The following is a 23605-nucleotide window of genomic DNA, read 5'->3' on the forward strand; positions in this document are numbered from 1 at the left end:
CACTATCTTAGACTGCATTTGTGAATCACTGTTGAAGAACTAAGCTTGAAAGCAATCAGGCATAGGCTTTTTTCTTATCTGGCTTCTACACCACAAAAAAAAGCTAAGGTTCTGTTCAGAAGCTGTTCAGCACCTGACAAACATTTTTCTTCCAGTGATGTTCTTAGCTTTAATTATAACTAGTTTTCTATATTATAAAGTATGCTATTTGATAATTACTCAAACAATAATACACTCCATCTTTATTCCATGAACACCTTTATTTATTCTCAGACTAAGATGAAGAGTTTTGGGAAGCTACAGGTAGGGCAGTGTAACTGTCTGACACATCAGGGCCCAGCTCAAGAGGCTGATGGCCTTTGATAATTAATCCTGCTGCAAATGTCTGCAGTAGAAGTCAGTGTTGCTCTCTTTACCTAAATTTTATGGTGTTGGCCTTTTATGAAGGAGCTAACTTAGACTTCAAGTTGATCAGGAGGAGAGAAAAATCACGCTAGCTGCTTGTATTAGATCTGCAATTTTACGAGATACATTCTGAGTGTGACATAAATTATCAGTTGGGTGGAACACTGAAACTATTCTTATAATTACAGCCTATGCTATTCCATCTGATGAGCTTGAATTTGTAGATCTTTTATATGCATAAATTTGGAAAGAAACATCTTTAGCTTGTGTAGTCCCACACTTGAAATAGAAAATGAAAATTAGTTAAGACTGTGTGTATGTGCACCTCTGCGGGTTAAACAAATTTATTTACATTTCTGATTTCTGCTGTGTGGTTTTGCAAATACAGGTATGGGACCTGTCAGCAGTTCCACTGACAGTGCCATCGAGTACCATAGAGGAGGCAGCACATCAGATTTATATCTTTTTTTTCTTCGAGGATGTTGTTACTGACAGTGGCATCAAGCGTGGCCAGAAATTGTTGCAGATCATGGCCTGACAGCTTGACATTGGTACTTGAACACTCTAGTGGAGAAAACTCTGTAATAAATTAATTCTAAACCCAGGGGTCTTAACCAAAGAGCTTGATTTTGCAAAGCTTAGACTTTATTACTTGGAGTCAGCAGGTACGACAGCATCCTTTAATCCTCGCTTTTGACGCGGCACGACGTCATCGCAAAGTTTAGGCAAGAGGCAGGAAAAAAAAAAGGGGGCTGTTTAAAAAAGAAATGTGAAATAACAATGAGAAAGCCCTCCCCCTGGGAGACAGGTTACGGGATAGCGAGGGCAGCAGCGCGCAGGAAACTCGCTCGGTGTCCCCGTGTGCCGGGGAGCGGAGGGAGGGGACGGCCGGGAGGGAGCCGGGGGGGCCGGGGACGCGCCCGCCCGGAGCGCGCTTCCTGCTCGCCGCTGCCTTTAAGGAGGCGCCGGCTTTAAGGTGGACCGGCGCTGAGGGCGGGGCGCGCCCGCCCGGCTCCGCCCGCCGCGTCGCCCTCCGGTCCGCCCCCCTGGCCGGGGCAGCGGGTGCCAGGCGGGGTTGTGATGCGGCCGTTGTTTTTGTAGGGTCGCGGGGCCGAGGTAGCGAGGCGGCCCATGGAGCCGGGGTACGCCTGGCAGGCGGCGTAGTCTCGCTCGCCCCCGCTCCCTTTGGCCGCTTTGTTAGCGCGAACACAAGCGCGCCTCACCTACACGGTGAAGAGGAAGGCAGCGCTCCCCGCACAATAATGGGCACCCGGGCGCTGCCCCCCGGGCCGCCGCAGAGGTGAGTCGGCGCCGCCGCAGGTTCCCCGGGGGGAGGAAGCCGAGAGAGCGGGCGGGCTGACAGCGCCGCGGCGCTGCCTTAAGAGCGGGGCGCCACCTTAAGCGGCCGCTGACTTTTCTCGTTACATTGTAGCAGCGGAAAGAATGTCGGCGCGGGCCGCGGGTGACGTCAGGAGGGAGCAGCGCGGCGCGGCCGCCAGGCAGCGGCAGCGGCGGCCCCGCCACGGCGAGGGAGGAGGCGGAGGAGGCGGGAGCGGCGCCGGCCCCGCCGCCACCGCAGCGGCAATGGCGGCCGTCGGGGAGCGCAGGTCCCTGCCCAGCCCCGAGGCGATGTTGGGGCAGCCCTGGAGCCACTGGGTCGATGCTGCTAAACTTCACGGGAACGACGGTGAGTGGCCGCCGAGCACCGCCGCCCCCACCCCCCTCCCCCCGGCCGTGCCCGGCGCAGCCCGCGGGTGCCCCGGGACGGCACGGCGGGGCGCCGGGCCCGGCGGGGAGCCCGGGTCCGTTCCCACCCCCGGCGTTCGCGGCCGAGTTCGTTGTGCGGTGCGCGCCCCCCGGGCGGGCTCGGGAGCGGCGCGGAGCGGGCAGCGCCTGCCCCAGTTCCTGTAATCCGGGACACGGTGCGAGCGGCTCGGAGCCGGTCCCCGGAGCCCGGCACCTCCTGCCCTCGATTGAGCCGCGCCGTGGGGCGGGGAGCTCCCGCCGCAGGTGAGGCATCCCCGCCGCTGACAGCGGCTCCGGGGCCCAGCAGCCCTCGGCCCCTCCGGTCCGTGTTTACGGTGCCCACGGGGGAACGGGCTACAGGTCACGAACGGGGGTCAGTCCTACCCTCGGGCTTTTCCATGGATTGAAATCTTGTGGCTTTTTGGTTTTAGGAACGGCATTAGAAGAAAGTTTCAAGGAATACGGGAGAAACCGAGAAGCAATGCGACTTTGCCGAGAAGGTGAGTGCAATTCATTCTTGAAGAAAAGTGCAAGAAGTTTTCTTCCTCGTAACTACTTAGCAGAGGGGCAGGCACGGGAAAGAGAAAGGGTCAAAGTTTCCTGTCGGTTTGGATTTAGGACTGGTGGCCTGTCAGTGACTGGTGTTATTAGCATTATTACTAAATTATTACATATTTTGAAAACTACGAGTTAGGGCATAGTCTGTCCTTACTGTGTTTCTATATGTTGTTTGTTTTTTTTTTTTTCTTTAGACTATAAATAGTCCTAAGAAAGCTCAGTGACCAACCCTGATAAAATCTTCTCTCGAGATACAATATTTTTTATTCTTGGTATAATCCATGTCAGTATTTCTATACCAATCCCTCCCTCTGTCATGTCATTGTGTTATGTTTATTGCTTGGTACTCTGCTAAATGAGAGTGACCTTTCACCTGTGATTAGCAAAAGCCCATTACGGCCTAGTTTCTTGCAAGAGTAACAATGCTACTTGGAGTTGTAAGCAGATGATGAATGAAAGCTATAGATTATTATTTGCTTTCTAACAGGCAGTGGAAAAAAGGAAGTGATGAGTGTGATTTATTATGTTAATTTTTGTTTGTTTGTTTTTCTAGTTTAATGATTGTTTTAGAACAGAGAAAGTTTTAGAACCTTTCTTAATATTGCTGGTTCTTGGTTCCCTCCGAGTGCCTGAGACGTGTGCCAGGGAACAGGCCCAGCTGTTTTAAATACTAGAGCAGTTAGACCCAAGTCATTTATTTGATGCTGTAGAAATGGAAGACTGAGTTTGTAGACATGGTTTACAATCCTGGGAAGCAGAACTTGCCAGCGACCTTAGGAGATGATCTGATTCAGCACTTACTGACTGGTGAGCTGCAGGCAGCAAATGAAACCTAAAGCAAGGTGGCACAGGCTGGCAGGGTTGGGAGGCACTGATCCATGTTGAGCCTGAATCAGAATGGCTATTTTTTGTACCATTCCCAGTGATGGTAAAATTTGGAAAGTGCAGTTTCTAGGGTCAGGGTCAGTGGTCAGGGGCATGGAAGAAAGATGCAATAGGCAGCTGTGCTGCAGCGTGCAGATTCACTTGTGTTGTTTTGCCATCTTCTTAAGCGTATCTGAGTTCTTAGGCACTTGAAAAACCACTTCATTACTTCATTGCCAAGTTCCAATCTAATCATTGTGCTGGATATGTAATTCGTTTTTCTGAATAGGCAAATCATTCAAATGCTAAAAAAGCATTTACAACAATAAACACGCACATTATCCTAGTGAAGATTTTACCAATAAGGATTTTCAAACATTTGCTCTTATTTCTACCTCTTAAAATGCAAGCATCTAAGGTTTCCAGATTCTAAAGATTAGCTGGCAGGGTAAAGAATAATCTATCCTATTTTTTTCCCACTGGAGAGAGATCATGAAACTGTTTTTGTGCAGGCTGATCACTGAGACACAGCTTTTCTGCACTGACTCCAACCATGTGAATGATTTGTAGGGTTGTGAGTTGAAGGAATTTCATAAAATACTTTGAGAATTAAAAGTGAAACTTAGTAGCCCTGTCAGGCTTCCAGAAGTCTATTTATTTTGGTTGCTTTATGACATATGAATGAGACACTGACTTGGCATATACCTGTAGCTGGCCTGTAGGGAGCTTGGCCTGCTGCAAAATAGAGCTAAAATAGAATTAATTAAGTTAATCTAAACTTAATTTAAGGAACTAGGGGAGCAGCAAACATGTCAGCATATGTATGTGTTATCAAATAAAACTTTGAAAATGCTGAAATTATCCATTTTCCCAGGAAGAATTTTGCATTCAAAGTTGAGGAAGAAACATTTATAAAGTAATTGGACTTTCTAAACCTTGGTTCTTAACAGAGAAAGGTGAACCAAAAGTATAAATTTTGTAAAATCCACTTTAACCTCAAGACTTTTGTCGTGGTGCCCCACAGTATTTTAAATACAAGTAACAACAGAGCTCCTTGTGTAAGAAAGTTATTTCTCTACAGACTGGGAGTTGACTCTGAGGCCCAACTTCACAAAAGGATTTCAAGGTTATTTAGGCTAATTTAACCTTGCATTGCAACTCTTCCGGTTTGCATAAAATAATTAAATATTCATGGCCTGGAGAGGGAGCAGAAGAAGGAACATGACTTTACTGCCCACATATTAGAATTGGGTTCAAAACCAAGAACCATTTTCTTTATTTACCAATTGTCAGGCTCCCACTGGCCTGTGTCCCCACTGGGGCTATGGATGGTGGTTGTTTCTTTTCCCATGTGCTGTTCTCTGCATCTCCTGGTGGGAATGGCTTCATCCTCAGCATATCTAATGGTAAGAGGTGGATTTCAACCTCACAGCCTTTCAGCTGAGTGTGAGTCTCCTGAATAAAGAGTGAGTGTTCCTCTTGTAACACTAGAAAAGGGGCTTTAGCATTTGCCAGCCTCTCCTTTTGTTAAGCTTTAAAGGCAAAAAATGATGGATGCTATTTTAAAGGAATAAAGGAGGATGTAACTGTGTAATTCCAGGGCAATATTTGCAAGCAGTGGAGAGAGGCAGGATTTCAGACACACCTTTGTCATTGGCACTTTGTGTGCTGATCAGGCAGCTCCTCTCTCAGCATTTTAGTGGTTGTGAAGCCTGATGAGTCCTTAATACCTGTTAATGATGTTAGTTCCATGCAGGGATCAGGAAACGTGTTTGTTTTTTTCTGTATCTAACCCTCCTTGTGATAACCAAGCTTGCATTGAAGTAAGAACTAGAATTTGAGTTTGGGCTTCCCAAACTCCCAGTGTTTGTATCTCATACTTCCATGTTTCTTTTTCACTGCTCTTACATACTTTCTGTTTTGCTAATACATAATATTAAATCTTTCTGCTGGGATCCTCACTGACCTTCATCAAAGTGAGAAACTGACTGGACACTTTCCTATATGTTGCTTCTTGAGACAGTAACAGTCCACACTGAGCTTTGATGTAGAAATCAGCTGCATGAGTAAGGTATGGGCCCAGTGGACTTGACTTGCTCTTGGTATGGAAAATCCCAGGAGATGGAAGTGAGAGAGGGATACCCAATGGGTTGGGAAGATTTTACTTTAAAATAAGCCTTGAACTTTACTTTGACTTTATATACTGATACCTTCTTCTGCTGAGCAATCCTATCAAGGTAAGAACATGTTAGAAGCAATTGTGCTCATTAGTTATTTTCATATGTAATTGATGGGACAGAATCTCTTGGCTCATGCAGTCACTTAATTACTTACTGCTTTGTGAAGCAGCTGAAGGTGTGAATCCCCTGCCACTCACTTGTGCTGTGATGAAGCAAGGATAGCATGTTGCATTGTAATATGTAGATGAATTCCAAAACAGCAAGGCAGGAAATCTCATCCTCTTCATGCATTTTTCCTGTATTTTTAAATGAAACTTTGGTGAAGTGCATCTTCTAGACTTGTGTGCTAGTGGGAGCAAGTGCCATCAGATGCAGCCAAAATGTTTTCAGTCACTCAGTTCATCTTGGAAGTGCAGTAGATCTTAAAAGGAATTTGATGTGTCTGTAGTACCTGACATTGTTTGATTTGAAAAAAAATTATTCTTTCATGTCAAACCTCATAATCAGTGCTTAAAACAGTTTTTCTGGAGATCCTTGCTAACTTGTGCTGAATTTAGTTTGCTTTTAAGGATTTTTCTAGCCCATTGTTGCAAAGAGCATCTCTAAATAGAACTGTGCCTGTGAGTGTAGAGTTCATGCGTGGTGACTTTGACAGGCTTCAGCAGAGGCAACTGTTGCTTCTTGCAAAATTAACAACAGGTTGGCTCATTTTGCTCTGTCAAAGAGTAGAGAAGCTGTGGATAGAAACAGTGAGGACCAAAGTTGTTTATTGGGGCTGAGGGCCTAACCCTCTCCCACCACCAAGGAACTCTTGACTCTCCCCTCAACCAACTGCTAAAGGTTGTCATGTATGTTCCTTTAAATAAAACAAAAACATGGGGAAAAAATCCAAAATAAGAAACCTAAAACCAAGCCATCCCCACCCCCAAATCTGTATTTGAGAGTCAGAGATACAACCCATGTACATCATCATTAAATGCACCATTACTTATTAATTTGTGCAACCCCTTTGAAGTGGTTGGGATAAAAGTCTCTTGTATTCTTATACTGACTCATAAAATAACTTTGAAATACTTAAAATTATAAGAAAAGAAATCCATGGCATCTCAGATGGGAAAATGAAAGCATGGGGAACAGAAAAAAAGATTTGGCTAGACAATTTAAAATTGATGGGTTTTTTTTAAATTTATTCAGTGCATGCTGAAACTATGGTGTCTTTACTAGATCTTAAGCACCTCATTCTTTCAGTTACACACACAGCCCCTTTTTTAGTTTGTTTGGGTATTTTTGTGTGTGTTACATCCTTTGAGAGGTGAATCCCTTGCTGCTGTTTATTTCAAGCACTTCACTTGTACTGTCACCATAACTTAGAGTTAATTTGCAACAAAGTAGAGGAGGAGGACAGGACATGTGTAACCTGGGTCCCAGGTCAGAATTGGTGTTGGCTGTGGGGTGATGTAGCAGAGTACCAGTCTTGCAGCTTTTAGAATATTCTGTCTTAATAAAGCAAGCAGTGAGTTTCCTGTGGGAATGCAGATTGTCAGTTTGTGGTGGGCACCTTCAGAAGGCACTCTGGAAGGTTTAGTGACAGTAGGAATTAGTCAGGAGAGCAGGTGGGAGCAAACTCTGTTCAGCGTTGTGTCACCTGGTAACAGCTGAACTTCTGGTCTTTGACAGTTGATATATCTTGGGGATAAAATAAAAAAGGTTCTGTGTACCTCTAGGGCATTCAGCAGAAGCTTTGAGGTTTGATTATATTAATTACTGTTAGTGGAAGTTACCAGAGCTGTGACAGTATTAAGAGCCATGTGATGAACCCTTGTTCTTCTTCAGCTCTTTCTGGGCAGGGCTGAGCAGTGAAATCCAGGCCTGGGAGGCTCACTAGAAGCATCTTTATCACATAGACCCAAGGTCTAGAATTTTCCCAGCAGCAGGTCCCATAAATAATTAAAGCACTGCTGAAACTTCTGTTCCAATATTAAGTTGTAAATACAAGTAAGACACAGCATCTTATTTCAAATTTAAATTTGTTTTTATTCAGCCTTGGGAGGTGCTTAGTCGAGTTGATTTTTTGTTGTGTCAGATCATATCAGAGAGATGCTTAAAGGGCTCTGTAATCCTTGACTACCTGCAAATACACTTGTGAGAATTTTTAATAATTTGAAATAAATTTTTTAAGGTAGCAGTACAAGGTGCTATGCTTCTTTTTTGGCATTCTGCATAGCTCATCACAGTCTGTAATCAGATAAATCTCTTCTTCATTTCATTGCATTTTAATTGATTATTTACTCAAATAGTTTTAAGGTTTTGTGGACTGGTTATCGTAAAACCATTACAGGGAGACTTTAAAATTGCATTGAACTGTTTAGGAAGATTGTGGAGGTTTTATGAGATTGCTTGAAAAAAATGCAATTTGAAAGGATGCTTCTGAAATTGCAGTGATTGGCCCTAATTTTTTACTTGGTTCTTTTTTTCCTTTAAATCTAAGTTCTGTTTACAATATTTAATTATTTCTGATGGGATGAGTCAGGTGTTATAAATAGAATATTGTGATGTTAGACTGCAAGTTAGAACTGTGTCATCTCATATGTTTTAAAGATACTTGGCAGGTTTTAGGTATTACCATAATATTAGTGTGGTGTTGCAAGGCCTTGGGGACTTTGGCTGGAAGTGCAGCCTCAAGACTGTCTTGATCTGTCCATAATATGTGAGGAGGCAGGATATTTTCTTTTTTATGAGAACCTTTTGAAATAGTTGTCTGTACACATACATAACAGTCAGGAATTCACTGTTATCTAATCCTTCTTAAGTGGTATGTATGATTAGCTAGGTTATCCCTGTGCAGAAGAGGTGATGTCTTGGTAATACTTAGTTAAATATTGGTTTTTGTGGTGTTTCTGTGCTATATTTAACAACAAAAATGCAGTGAGAAGAACAGTGTAATAAATATGTAGAAATGTGACTTCATTACAAGGTGGTAACTTTGTCATCTAAGTAGAGCAGGAAAGACAAAAAGGCTTAGTGAAGGATACTTTTAAATAAATTGGGTTAAGAGGATGCAGATTACTCTCTGTAAGGTAACTATTTTAAAAGGTATTTCTTCCATTGGAGCAGATCTGTAAAAGTGAATGTCTCCAGTTCTTACAGCTCTCCTGGCTGTGCCCAGCCTGTGGCTGGAGCTGCTGAAGGTTGTCTGGGGATAGGTGTGGTCTCTTGTCTCTTACAAGGCAGAAAAGATTTCATCTTTCACAAACCATTGTAATATTTGACTTGTAATTAACTATTCTAAATAATCTCTAGGATGCTTGAAAATTGTTTCTCCTCCTGTGTAATGAATGAAATAAACCACTGCTGTGGAAGTTCCCCATATGTACAATATTCAATGTTATTTCCTAGGCATTCTTACAAGGTAGGTGACAGCACAGAGATGAATAGAGCTTTAAACTTACATTTCAAGTTTTTTAGCAGCAAGTGTTGAATTCAAAGTCTAATGTAGCAGAGTAGCATGATTATAAAAGCAGTTGTCACAGAAGGCAATAAATTTACTGTAATCTGTGTTCCCACTGCTAGAAGGCTTTGCTCAGTGAAAATCCTTCCCTGCTTGTGCAGGCTGTGTGCAGCTGTGAGCCAGGACTGGTGCAGGTGCCTCTCACTCTGCTTCTTGTGGCAGGTCAGACACCCTGGAAAGCCCAGGTACCACAGGGTATGACAGGATGTGACTTCATCAAAGTAAACTGCACATGCAGCTGCTCCCACATGGCTTGGAGTCATGATTGCTGGGTTGGAAATGGCAAATACTCTGGGCTGTTGGCTCAGCTAGATTAGAAATACTCAAATGCTCAGTTAGTTGTGTGTGCACATGCCCATCAGCCCTGTGGAATAAGCTGGTTTGTGGTAACATGTTCCAAATGAGAAAGATGGTTTATTTATTTACAAGCTCACCCCCACCCTGCTCTCCACTTCTGATAGCTTTGGCATAGCCCACAGATAAACTTCATTGGTGATACAAGGGGAAAAGGATAATTGGTTATGCCTTGTTTTTCTGCTGGGGGGATTATAACAGGCAGAAAACATGCAGTGTTCTTGATCTACTCTTCCTTCTGTTGCTAAGCAGAGCTTGAATCTTCATCAACTGTCTGTAATGCAACAGAAAATGCAGCTTTCTCAACTGGCACTGAAAAAATATGTACAAAAGAGCTGAAGGACTAAAATCCTGTAGGGAGCAATTGAGTTTAAGTCCATATTGCTTTGGTTCTGAAATCTAGAGCTCTCATTGTTTTCTTTGCAAGCAAGTTGGTTGGATGCTTTCTCACTGATACAGTTGCCTGGAAGTCCTACAGCAGCTTGCCTTAAAATGAAGTGTGGAGGCTTTAAAGAGTTAAATTTGAAAATCAAGTCCTTTGATAAATACACAGTAAATTGGATGTTTGCTTTCCATGGACATCAAATTCTGCTGTATTTTACCCTTCATAAATTTAACTTTCAGTTTATGTTTTGTTCATTGACTGCCTAAGTGGTGTAGTGGATGCTGTGGGCAGGAAGATGAGAGTTCTGATGGTTTATTAAGTGTTACCTGGGGATGTGGGGTCTTGCTGTGAGCCACTGAAGTCAGCAGAGTTTTTCTTGTGACTGGAAGGAGAATGTAGGATCAGGCTGTGGGGCTCAGTGGGTGAGAGAGGAGACAGCCATGTTCACTGCAACCTCACATCAGACAGACACCAAAGGTACTGCACTATGCAAACATTTAATTGTCAGTCCCTAGATAGTACAGCCATGGCTTTGTCAAGGTGTATGTACCCTAAATTACACCCTCTGGCTATTGTTTCAGGCAGAACTACAGAGGAAAATCTGTATCAGTTTACACCTAGGGTGTGGTTCTACAATCGTTTTTTTTTTCCTCCTAGTAATGCTGGATTAAGCAGCTCCTGTCTCTGCTGAGTGAAACACTTGTGAAATAATAGTTGTATTCTAACTGTAAAGTTGTTTCCAAAACAAGTTGATGGCTGCTTAAAGGAGAACCTTAATTTTCCATCATGTGTTTGGTCTGGAAATCTAGAATCCATTGGACTGTGCTTAATTATGGATCTTTTGAGAGTGACCCTCATCTGATTTTTTCATGTCTGCCTACAAGACTGTATAGCATAATAGATCTTGTGTCTTGGATATCTTTGAGTGTTAAAGATGTCATGTCACTGGATAACCACAGTGTAAATCAGGACCAGTTGTAAAATGTGTATTGTAAAAACTAAACAAGTAAAAACTAGTTGTTGCTATTATTATTATAGTTAGTATTCTTTTAAAAAATTCCTTTTTTATAATTAGTTATATCAGGAGGCCAGGTAGTAGAAATTGGAAGTTTTTCTAACATTTTTGAGGTGGTTCCCAGTAACTCTGTGAACTGGAGAAAATGCCATTTGAATTTGTGGTACTCTGCTGAACAAGACTCATTTATCTTTTACTGTTACAAATTATGGCAAAAGGAGAAAGAAGCATCATTTATACAGTATACATAAATGTGTTCCATACCAAATACTCCTTTTATCCCTTCAGAAGAAATCTATACTTGTGTGGAATATCCAGAAGCCTCAAATGCTGCAAAGATTTGGGTTAACTGGCAGTATTTTTGATGGGTATGTCAAAGGAATAGAAAGTGTTCCCAATAGTCAGGCAGTGTGGGTGTTGGATTATTGAGACAGCCATATAAAATAATTTGGAAAGCACTTTTCAAAATAATACATTTTCCAAAGAATTTCTCTACTTTTCCCAGGAAATGTTAAAATCACGTATTTAATTCCTGTTCAATTAGAGTGACTCTAGCAATATATTAAAGGAGTTTAACTTGCCTCTGACAACTAGAAGGCTTTGCTAGGCTTTGGTTTATAACAAATATAATTTTGGGATTTAGGATAGTGTCATGGTTTGACAATGGCCCAATGCCAGGCACCCATGACAGTCACTCACTCACCCTCCCCTGCTACAGCTGGGCAGAGGAGAGAAAAATTTAATGAAGCCTTGATGAGTTCAGATAAGGACCAGGAGAAAACACTCTAAGGGCAAAACAGGCTCAACTTAGAGGTACAAAGTGAATTTATTACTAATGAAGACACAGGAGGATAATCAGAAGTAAAATAAGTCCTTAAACACCTTTTCTTCCCCCAGCCATTCCCTCTTTCTCACCCATAGCAAAGGGAGACAGGGCATGGGGGTTTGGTCAGTTCATCACTGAGGTTTTGTTTTGCTGCTCCAGGAGAGGAGTCCTTCCCCTGTGAGGCTGTGGGGTCCCTCCCATGGGGGACAGTTCCCTGTGAACCTCTCCAGTGTGGCTCCACTCTCACCAGCAGCAGCCCCACAGCACCTGCAGCAATGTGAATTCCCCCAGGGGCACACAGGCCTCCAAAACTGCTGCAGTGTGGGTCACCCTTCCACGGGGTGCAGTCCTGCAAGGACAGGAGGCTCCAGACTGGAATCAGAGCCCTCTCTCCACCTGGGGTCTCCCATTGGATCCCAGCCTCCTCCAGGCACCCACCCACTGCAGCATGGGCAGCTCCCCCTCGGGCTGGGGTGGATCTCTGTGTCCCCATGGATCCCCAGGGGCTGGGGGTGGATCTCTGTGTCCCTGTGGATCCCCAGGGGCTGGGGGTGGATCTCTGCATCCTTCATGAATCTCTGCATCCCTGTGGATCCCCAGGGGCTGTGGGTGGATCTCTGTGTCCCCCATGGATCTGTGGATCCCCAGGGGCTCAGCTGCCCCACCATGGTCTCACCATGGCTGCAGAGGAATCTCAGCTCTGGCTCCTGGAGCACCTCCTGCTCTCCTTCACTGGCCATGGTGTCTCCATGTTGTTCCCTCACATGTTCTCACCTCCTCCTCTCCTCTGGCTAGGAAAAAACTGTCTCCCACTTTGTTTTGATTTTCTTCTCCAATCTGTTATCACAGAGGTGTTACCAGCCTCTGTGACTGGCCCAGTTTTGGCCAGCAGCATGTCCATCCTCAGAGCATCAGGGACTGGCTCTGCTGGGCATGGTGGCAGCTTCCAGCAGCTTCTCACAGAGGCCACCTGTGAGAAGGCCACCTCTGTGCCCCCCCAATACCAAAAACCAGGCTGTGCAAAACCAACACAGATATTCAGATAATTTGTTTTTTAAAACATAGTCTGTGTTTGAAGGTGTCTGTTCTGCTCAGCTAAGAGAGATGGCAGTCATCCTGCTCTCACTGGTACTAAATAAAAGTATTTAAGAGGAAAGGCCTAAATTAATTTTCTGATAGGCAACATTTATATCATAAAAGTACTTAAAGATGAGTTCCCAAAAGCAAATTTGTTTTTCATTTCTGTGAAGTTGTGTTACTCAAACCAGCTGTCTAGAAATCTTGCTTTTTAAGGAACTTCTGTTCCACATTGTAGTTTGTAATTTATAGCGGAGAAGTTTTGAGCCAAATTCAATAGATCTGTGTTACCTACCAAAGGCAGTGTAATATGTGCTTATAATTCTTGTCCTAAATACAGGGCTGGGGCTTTTTGTGGCCAAGTGATTAAGGGATGACTTCTTCTACCAATTGTGTTGTGAGATTTTTAGGGGGAAATATCAATGTCTGAGCTGTACCTGATACAGTTTGATTCTGGTTTGTATCTAGGCTGGCCAGAGCCCTCTCCTTGTGTGATATGTCTTCTGCAGAACCTGCTTTAACACCAGCTGACTGTGCCTGGCTCTTTCAGCACCACTGTTTATATGGGGTGTTTGGAGAAGTCCTAAATGCATCAGTCCTTGTTTGGGAAGTTCCCTTTTCATTCTGCCTGACTCCCACCTTGTGCCCTGAAATGTAGGGACAGAGACCACTGTGTCATTTGCTGGAATAAGACTTATAAGTTCCTTTTCTTGTTTTTATGGCCTGAATTTAATGATCTCAAGTGTTAGCTTGATACTCTTGGAGATAAGAATACTATTTTTATCCTCAGAGTAGAGCACAGGAGTAAAATCTTCACTGTGCTGTCAACATGTCTCATCTGAAGCTTGTTTACAAGTGCTTGGGATGCAAAAAGGGTTCTCTGTGCAACAGTGCAATTCTCTGTCCTCCTGCTGACACCATCCAAAATTCTCATGGATAACCACAACAATGTGAAGAAAGGGCCCTGTCCCAGGAAAGGGCAAAAATCACAGCCTGGCTGGATGGTGCTCTTCATTATGAAATAGGAAGACATGATGGAAGGGTGCAGCATCAGCAGTTTTATTTATAATTTAATCCCTCCAGGACTTTTCCTGCACTTGGTGAGCGAGGCCTAGCAGGGAGCATGGCGTCATTTGTCATCGCCGTGCCCGGGGTGATGCCACTGACTCACGGGAGCATTTGGGGTGTCCCTACTGTTATGGTGGCCTGGCAATGCTCTTTCTTGGACTCCTTTGGCATTTTTCCCCACGTGTTCCACACTGTTGCTGGAAGCAAAAGCTTTTGAGCCATTTCCAAACCCAAAGCAGTGCATTGTGGGCCAGGCTGGGAGGACTGGATCAACAAGTTTGGCAGCAGCAGCTTTGGCTTCCTGCCTACCCTGGATAGGCACCCGTAGAGATTGCCTCAGTCTCCCAGTGAGTCTGAGCGGAGGATCCCAGCCTAGGTCCTGAAAATCTGTGTGTGCACAACTGCTGTGCCTGGCAGAGGAGCTGCCTCTGTTGTAAACCGTGGTTTGGTTATCCTGGATATGTTTGCAGTAGTTATCTTTTATCTGCTTCAGGAAGGTGGATGTTCTATTTGTTTTCAGTGTACTGGAGGGTGGTAAACTCTACAAATTTGTTAAAATATCAAAGGATCCTGTTTACCTTTCAGTTTTCTGTTGTCTATTTAATCTTAGTGTTTTCGTCCTGAGTCATCCAGGGGCAGTTATCTGGTGCTCTGAAGTGTCCTTTTCTGGGTGTTTTTGAAATACCAACTCTGTGTTCTTTGTTGTGCCTTTTCCTTAATACTGATCCCATGTGTCTTCTGTGATTTTCCCTTTGCAAATAGGCTCAATCTTGTAACACAGTGCATCAGGAGCATTTCTTGAGGTCTGGGGGTTTCCTGGGAGAGCAGGACACCACTTGCCTGTGTCTCATTGCACAGTCATGCTCTGAATATGTCTAATCTTAAAACCAATAAACCTGATTACATAAGAAGCACAACAGTCATCCTTATGCAGATTCATGTCCTTTTTGACATGAGATGTCTAGAAATTAAAGCTGGTGCCTATTTCACTACTTTTTCCTTAGAGTAGAGCATTTTGCTCCCTAGCTGGCCTAAGAAAGGGAGAAAAGTTCTTTTTTCACCTCCCACTGTGGTTTAGGTCCATTCATACATATCCAATACTTTCTTCCCAAATGTGATGAGTACTGTTGTCTGCAGAGAGACCAGAGGAGGGAAGTAGTCTTAGAAGTATCTGTCAAAAATGTGAGTTGGACCAAACCAACCAAATCACAACATTAAGTAGTCTGAGCAAATTCTTTTCTCCTTTCCTTTTATTGTGCTCTGCTGAAGGTGTTACTTTCTGTGTACATCACAAATGGGCTGGTGTTCTGGTTATGTTAAACAGGCCCAGACCATGAAAGAGCAGAAAAACTACTTTGAAACAGTTCAATCCTTTCAGATCTTCTGCATGTATAATATGATCTAAATGATCTTAATTTTTTAATACATCTGAATTTAAAAATACTACAAGATGCAGTCCTTCCCAACCCCTTTCTATTGAAGAGTGAAATTGGTGATTTCAGTAGTGGAGAGATAATACCTGATGCAGATTTGCTCACCCAGTGGTTTCAAAGTCTCTTTTTTTTTTTTTCCTTTTCTTTCTCTGTAACACACATATCATGTATTTTATGTGTAATGTTTGGAGATGGAATTTTGGAAGATTTTGTGGAAACAGGCTCCAAAAATAAAGCAAATATCTCCTAACAGTGAAGAAATACATCTTGGAATATGGATAGCAATGGGTTTAATCTAAAGGGCACATGACATGCAAAGGTAAAACCTAAATTTCTTCTTTAGAACAATTCAAAATTTCATAACAATAAAAAAAATGCACTTCCACAAAGATTTTTTTAGGCAGAACTGTGTTTGTGTTATATCACAAATAACCAGTAGTGAAATTACTGACCTTATTCTGTCAATGTGTAGCCTGATTTTTCTTCCCTGCTTACCTATTTAATTCATATAACTCTGTGTCAGAGGGCAGCTAGCACAGATTTAAAGCCCTGACCCTTCTGAACAGGTGGGTCCCCTCTTGGAAGGAAATCTCTGATGACAGTAGCTCTGCATGTGCTGGAATATGTCAGTTGTAAGAAGTAAAGACTCAGAGTTTACCAGTTCCTCAGCTAGAGAATTGAAATAGTCATATTTCTTTGTCTAAAAGTATGCAATAGCCAAGTTCAAAATACTTTGTGTAACTACATGTGTGTTCAAATACATAACAAGTAAGTTAGCCCTTTTACTGCACTGTAACAACAAAAGCACTGTTTTATTTTACACTTTATCTTCTGAACTTATTAACTATCACAGTGCTGTTGGGTTTTTTTTTGCTATAGTACATTTATATTCTTGTTGCTGTGCAACTTACATTATTTTTATTTTTTTTATTGTGTCAAATCAAGTCCCAGTAAATCTGCAAAGCAAAGTAAATTTTACTGAAAAAACTAATAGTGCCTGCCAAATTGAGAGGAGTGAGGAAGTGTAAGCTGGTATGTGAAAATCAACAGGCATCAGTTTCCTTATGGCTATATGAGGCATGATTGAAACAGTCTTATTTTTGAGGTGGATGTTCCAGTGAATGGAGAAAATGGGAGTGGCAGGGGTGGGGTGGTTTTAGGTGGTTGGCTTGCCTAATAAAAGAAAATATTGATATACAATTCAGTTGACAGGTCCTGTGTGTTGTTTTCCTTACTTTTTTTTTTTTTTTTAACATGCTGATTTGCTCCCTCAGGTATCAGGTGCATGATGTTAAAAGTGGACAGAGTGTTTTTTGCATGAGGATGTGTTGTCTTTGCACAATTAAGGAATTAACACCTTGCTGCTGTCACACAGGAGTTGGGGCTGTGGGCCAGCAGGGAAGAGAGGGAAGAGGTGGAAAGATGAGCACTGTGCATGTCCCAGGTAGCAGGGAAAAAGGTGCACTTTATTATTGCTAAATTTTGGGGTGTTCTATCACAAGAGATGTGGTTGTTGTGTTCCTCCAGCTCCCACCAGTAAGAAAATGTGTAAATGGAAGTGGCTGTCACTGCTGTGCTCTGTCACTTACTGAGTTACAGGCAGCACCAGCCACAGGGCTGGATGAGGACAGTCACACAGCAAAGTGGCAAAAGTGCCACACTTGTGCCAGGTTTGTTTTCCCTTAAAAGCATGCCTAGGTAGGAGATGGGAGGGGCTGAGGAGCCTGGAACATGTTCACCGCTTGCAGTCACGTCGTATCAAAATACTTCTGCGGCTTTATGTAAACTGTGAGTTTAGGTTTAAATAAAACAAACTTCCTTTTTCCTACTCCAGAAGTACAGCTGCTGCAGAGTACACGGAGTGCTGTGTGTGAAACAGGAGAAAAATACCAAACCTGTTGATGTTAGAACAATTCATACTTGCAGTGTGCTTCAGGCTGTGACTTAAGATACATTTTAGAATATTCTATGGGTGATTTATTTCAGTTTAATTGAGGCTGTGTTTGACTAGTGGCTTATCCAGAACTTTTCTCCCCCCTCATGGTAGGTTTTCTGCATAATAATTGAAGTGTTTCTGTGTACACTTTCATATTAGCTTAGTCCAGATTTTAATTTTACTGTTCAAATTATAGGGTTTTTATTCCCTGAATCCAGTTTCATTTTTGTGTCATAATTGCAAAACTCAATTCATTTTTGAGGGTTCCTTAAAGCTATTTTAGAATTGTTTGGGGTTTTTTACAAAAAAACATAAATAATAGTTTGTTGGCTTTCGCAAAATACAGCAGTGGCACTATGAGATCATGCCAACTAAAAATAATGCATGACTTTGAATGAAGATATCTTACATGACAAATTATGTGTTCAACATTTGTGTAATATACAAATTGGTTGGAGAAATTAAAAATATCTTTAGGCCTGAAAACTCATTAAAAAGCAAATGGGAATGGTTTTTGCAGATGACTGACTTCATTCAGGTTGCTGATGAAAAATTGATGTAACAGGATATGATGTGAGTGGGGAGACTTATAAAGCTTTTCAGATTAAAATATGCTACTTGTGTTTCATTGAGAAATTTACTCATCAGTCTTTCTGCAGACAATCTTCTGTAAGCTTCTTCACTGAAATTATTTATTATTCTGTACAATCAACTTAGAAAACCTGTTTAATAGCTTGAGTGAAGAATTTGACATGCGTTTTGTGTTCGATTTTTCAAAGAAATTAATTGTGTGCAGATTAATTCATATACAAAGAATTTAACTAAATACTTAGATGTCTACTTTAATATGCTTTATATATAATTACAGGAACACTGAAATCTTGGGAGCCTAAAATTAGAACTCCCAGCTGTGCAGTAGGCTGCAGGTGCACGTGTGCATGACACACTTCTCTTTGGTATCTGTTGCTCAGTTTTTATCCTTGGGTAAAAGACACAGACATTTCCCAGAACTGTTGAATTTTAGAGAGCTAAAATTTAGTGTTTCATTCTGCATCCTGGCAGAGAGAGGGAGGAAGGGCTCTGGGGGAATGGCTGTGCCTGCAGCCTTGCACAAGGATGGCTGTTTGGATCTGTATGTGCACAGAGGAGTGTTGCTGCCTGCAGCAAACCTTTCTGCTGGAGGTGAAGCTCAAGGGGATGGGGTTTTGGGAATGCAACACAGCTGCACCTCTGGAAAAGAGGTAGGTCATCCTCTGCCCCTTCAGCAGGGCAATCTGAATTTGGGAAAAGCAAAGTAAAATCTCGAGAGCTGTAGCTTTGGAAAGGCACACTGAACTGAGTTTTGAAAGGAGACTGAACAGGGAGGATGCCCCTTTTAGAGATGAACCAAGTGTTCTAACACTAGTAGAGATTAATGGCCGTGATCAAATCTTGTAATGCAGCTCCTGTGCCTAGTTAAACCAGATTGTGGGCTTTTTTGGTCTTGAACTGAAAATCATTTCCCTGAGCCAAAACTTTGAGGTTTGAGGATTCAATAAAATGCTGGGTAATTGCTGTATTTGCTGAAGTAGAAAACACAGTCAAAACAGTTAATCAAGTCTTCAGCTGTTCCTTCCTTCAGCTGATCAATCAGCAACTACTCAGTGAAACAAAGTTCATGCACTTGTGCTCAGAACCCAAGGAGAGCTCTGCCTTTCAAATGTCCCCTCAAGCAGCTGGACTTCCAAAGCTGTATGTGCAGGAAATGTAAGTTATTTAATGTACGGAGTGGAGTTGGCAAGGAGTTTTAAAGATGAGTAATGTTGAAGAAAATGCTTCAGCACTCTGAACCTAAATGAAACAGCTCAGATATGGGAATGTGCATTTGGTTTGTTTTATTTTGTATTAAAAGGCTGTTTTGTATCTGAGGCAACATGAGCGTAAACCTTATGGGAGAGTTTTTTTTTTTAAACAGTGTTTCTGGGTGTAGATTTGATCATTTTATATTTTGTTCGTTTGGTTATATGTATGTTCTCTGCAGCCACAAATTGGTTAGGCCTGCACATATGGTTCATAAAATACTTATGTTCTATTAATACCTAAGTGTTCATTACTTGAAATTTTGCAGAATACCCTCAAGTATGTTTTGCTAGAATCTCTTACTTTGGTTCCAAACTTGTGTAAACCAGAGCACTCTTAATTTCTGTATGGGTTGAGTTATTTTGTTCACAATATGTGTTTAGAAATATTCTTCTTTTGTTATCATCTTGCATGGTACACAGTAAAAAGAGTGCAGTAGTTTAATTTTACGTCAGCATTGATAAGTATACAAAACCACATCTGTTCATGAATGATAAGCACTTGAGTGTTTCTCCAAAATAGTTTGGAAGATATTGTTTAGAAAATAATGGTTTAGCTGCAGAAAGTGAAGTATCTTGTGTATAAAAAGGAAGTTTCGAGGACCTAACTTGGATCACTTAATTTTTTTAAATAAAATATTCATATCAGTTAAAATGAGGACCTGTATTACTTTAAATAGATGAGAGCTTTACTTAAGATAACCAGGTTAGTTAAGATACATTGCAGTGCTGTTTGCAGCTGCCTCAGTTTGCAGCCAAGATTCTCCTGCCTGAAAAATACTTGGTATTGAGACTTAATGTCAGTAATAGATTCAGCAGTGAATCTATTGCTTACCTGCCGTGCAGATTTCTTGGCAGAAGTTTCATTTTTTGGGCTGACTCCAAGTCTGGTGGTAACAGAGCTGAGCTTTCTCTCTGAAATATGCCTGGTTTTGGTACAGCCTGTTTCATGTGGTCCTCAGTGCTGGTTAGTTGCCTTTCTTCTCCCTCCTCGTGCCTCTTCCTCAGATCACAAGCTCTTAAAAATAGTAATTTGGGAGGTTTTGTCTGCTTTCACATACTAAATTACATGTTCACCACAGCCATAAAGGATAAAAAATAGAAATATTTTTATTATTTTATCAGGATCTGACAGTACCTGAGACACGTGTTACAAGCAAATTATGAGAGTTATCACAAAATTTCTTTTCCTGCAAGATGTCAACTACTTTGTTACTACAACTGTGCTATTTTTTACCCTTTTCAAAAATTTCTCAGACGTTAGTGGAGAGTTGTGTTGTCTTCAATAAGAATTCTACTACAAGTGTGCCTGTAGAGAAAGAGATCTAGTAGTTAAGTTAAAACAAGGTGTACTGGCATATTTTTTACCTTAGTGTGATCAAGACTAATTACCTTCTAATGAGAAGACAAAACCCAGCTAGTGCAGAGCAAATGTATTCAAGATAGCTGTTGGTGGACATAATTTAAACTTACTGTGAAGTAAATAGTTCAAACAATCCAGATTTTGGCAACATTTCAAAATAATGGGATCTATTTACAATTTCCTTATATAGTACTTGAAACAATTCCCTGATGTCTTAATGTAAAACCTAGTAAATTGATAAAAGTTGGTGCATTTACTTAAGGTTGATTTGGATCAGACTCCACTAAAAACAAATTCTGTGTTTGGGAGGTTGTAAAGATAATAGGGAGTTATATTTGGGTTGTCAGTATAAATTTAATAGTGTAGGGCATTGTGATTTTAATGCATCTAATATTAACTATAGAGATTAATTTTTTTTCTGGAAGTATAACCAGGTTGGTGTAGTGCTGAAGGCATGTTGTGCTGTTCTGTGGAATCTTTGTAGCCAAAACATTTTACAGTTCACATCAGGCATCAGCCTACAATGTCCATTGTCAAATTACACTTAGTGATGAGTAGAATGCACATCTTTGTTGTAAATCAGGCTTGGACTTTAAAACTAATCTTAATAAGCAGATGTTTTTGCTGAGAATGGATTTGGGAGAATGAGCATTAGCAACGCTCTGGCTTAAAAATATTTCTGCAGAACTTTTACATACTCCTTTTGCTTTTTTTAATCAAGCTTTCTATTCTTTTGTCATAACCTTGATAGTTTGTTCTTTGCCCTTTCACCTCTTGGTAGTTTTGCTTTCTCTTCCTCTCATTCAGCTTTCATTCTCCACCTTCTTTGAATTGCAGTAAGCAGACTTCTGGCAAATAGCAAACTGCTGTTCTGGTCTCTGCACACAAGCTGCCTTTACTCTTTTCCTCCAGCAGTTGCTGTCCTGGAGAGGATCTTAACCTCACTTCTTTTGATGATATTTAATTTCATTTCTAGAAGGGATGTTGTCTTATTAGATACTAGGATAGATGGACTGTGCAATGGTCCCAGTCTGAAAAGATACAAGTTTTATAGGAAATTTGATACATTTGGGGAGTTAGAAAAGAAAAATCCAATTAAAATAGATAGCGGTGGTAGTCACTGAAATCTAGGGTAATTAAATGCAAGCTGCTGGCCTGTTCTCTGAGGTAGTTTTAGCCTGTTTTATCTGTTCTGTTTTGTGTGATATTAAGTAATAGAAATGAGGGATTGAGAGTATGCAGGCATAGTTAGTTTTAATGAGCATGAGTTTCTTCAGTGTAGCTGTCCTGAAAGAGAATGCTGGAAATACTAAGAAATTATTCAATCATTTGTGTGTTTCCACAATGTGTTTCAGAGAAGAAAAGATGGCAGATCAGTGTAAGAAAACTTTCCAGATGAGACATGCTGAGCTCCATTTTACTTGATGTACAGTATGAAAAATTAGCCATTATTGCTTTTTCTTTTTTTTGTTAGAAAATGATGCTACATTGACCTTTTCCAAGTAAGGACCACTTTCCTTATTACATGCTCAGCAACTGATGCAGTTATCTCAGAATTGTGTATGGCATGGGCTTGTTCTGATCTTGGTAAAGAGTGCAGTAATGCATCATTTAAAGTTGTTTTTCTAAAAATTCAGTTACATTTGAAAGGAGAAGTGAATTCTGGAGATCAGTGTCCAGAGGCTTCCTATTATGGAGGTAAATGAAGTTGTTTTTCTTTCTGGTGTTAATAGAATTAATGCAACTAACAGCTCTTATAATAGTATCTGTATGTTGACACTATATTTATGGAAAAATACATTGAAAATTTGAGGTCTTGATTTAAATTTTTAGTTTGACCTTGAAAAATATTCCCAGATGGAGAGAGTTAAATGAGCCCAGCTTTGAAAGAGGAACATATGAATCACAGTTGCCAGGCTCTTCCTTCAGAGGCACAGGCTTTGCAAGGTGAAGTATTTCAAAAAGTAATCTTCAAACCCAGAGTAACAGTGCATTGAGATGACACTGGTGAAATACCAGAAACTTCATTAGACTTCTAAACAGAGAATGTGCATGTCATGAAGTGGCTCAGGTGTAAAGTATTAGATGTTAGAATACCAACTGCACAATACACAATAGATGTGAACTTCCATAAGTTCAGCTTCCATAAGTAGCTGACAGGGGACAGAAAAATTGGGCATCCATCACCTACTCCTGGTACATACTTACTATGTAAGTTTTGTTGAACTTTTCTGTATGTTGTTCTCTAAAATTTTCATGGTCTAATTTGTCACTCCCTAACAGTGCCACATAGGTGTTTGTCCTGTTGGAACACAGAAAAAGAAGTAAGATTTCCCTAAATCCTGCTCTTGCCCTGCTCAACTAATGACATGAGGCACATTAAAGATGTGAGAGCTTACCTGCCTAAAAATGAGGCTCCTGGATTGGGAAGTGTGGGCTCAGGTCTCTTCCAGCAGCCTTAAATAATCTTGGTTGGGTCAAACTCCTTACAGTTGCAAAGCCATTAAATTGCATTTAGGCCTCTGACCTTTGCTACTCCTTCATTGCTTCTGTTGAGATGTTCTGATATCAGTGCTGTAGGAGACCATTGTGGGGTACAAGATCTTTTGCATTGATTTGTGTGATGTGGCTGGAGTCTTGTGCATGAAATCCTTTGAAATCAGGTTGTGATTTGGTGTGTGCAGCAAATTCTTTTCTCTGTGTCAAGTGGTTTTACTCTTAGAATGGTCCTTTGTGAGTTTGTCTCTTTCTCCTGGCATTGTCATTGCTTTCTGTCACCTGGAGCTAAGATTTTAAAACTGAAGGTGTTTCACAGTGTAAAGGACCTTTGTAAATTATTCAGATTTCTTGAGATCCTCAAACTGAACTAGAAAAACACCTTTTTTTTTTACATCAATTTCTGTCAATTTGTCTCAGTTACCATTTAAAATTGCAGTTCTGTATTGCCAGCAATATTCATGGAAGGTTTCTTAGAGTGAGGGCACATGGATGTGGTGTCTCTGAGTGGTCTGAAGGAATGCTTTGTCTTGCACTGTTAACAATTCCCCCT

The 23605-nt window shown here is 41.5% G+C and overlaps 1 protein-coding gene across 1 annotated transcript in view; it reads left to right on the top strand.

The window, feature by feature from the left end:
* The first annotated feature begins 1498 nt into the window (after positions 1-1498).
* The window catches only part of ATXN7 (ataxin 7), a 60594-nt gene continuing 38487 nt past the window's right edge, over positions 1499-23605 (top strand). Inside the window, exons 1-3 of the mRNA XM_058812999.1 lie at positions 1499-1705; positions 1838-2092; positions 2583-2651. Of these exons, the coding sequence (XP_058668982.1) occupies positions 1849-2092; positions 2583-2651 (313 nt within the window). The 5' untranslated portion in view covers positions 1499-1705; positions 1838-1848. The remainder of the gene's footprint in view (positions 1706-1837; positions 2093-2582; positions 2652-23605) is intronic.

The sequence above is a fragment of the Ammospiza caudacuta genome, chromosome 12, assembly GCF_027887145.1.
Source record: "Ammospiza caudacuta isolate bAmmCau1 chromosome 12, bAmmCau1.pri, whole genome shotgun sequence".
Classification (NCBI taxonomy): Eukaryota; Metazoa; Chordata; class Aves; order Passeriformes; family Passerellidae; genus Ammospiza; species Ammospiza caudacuta.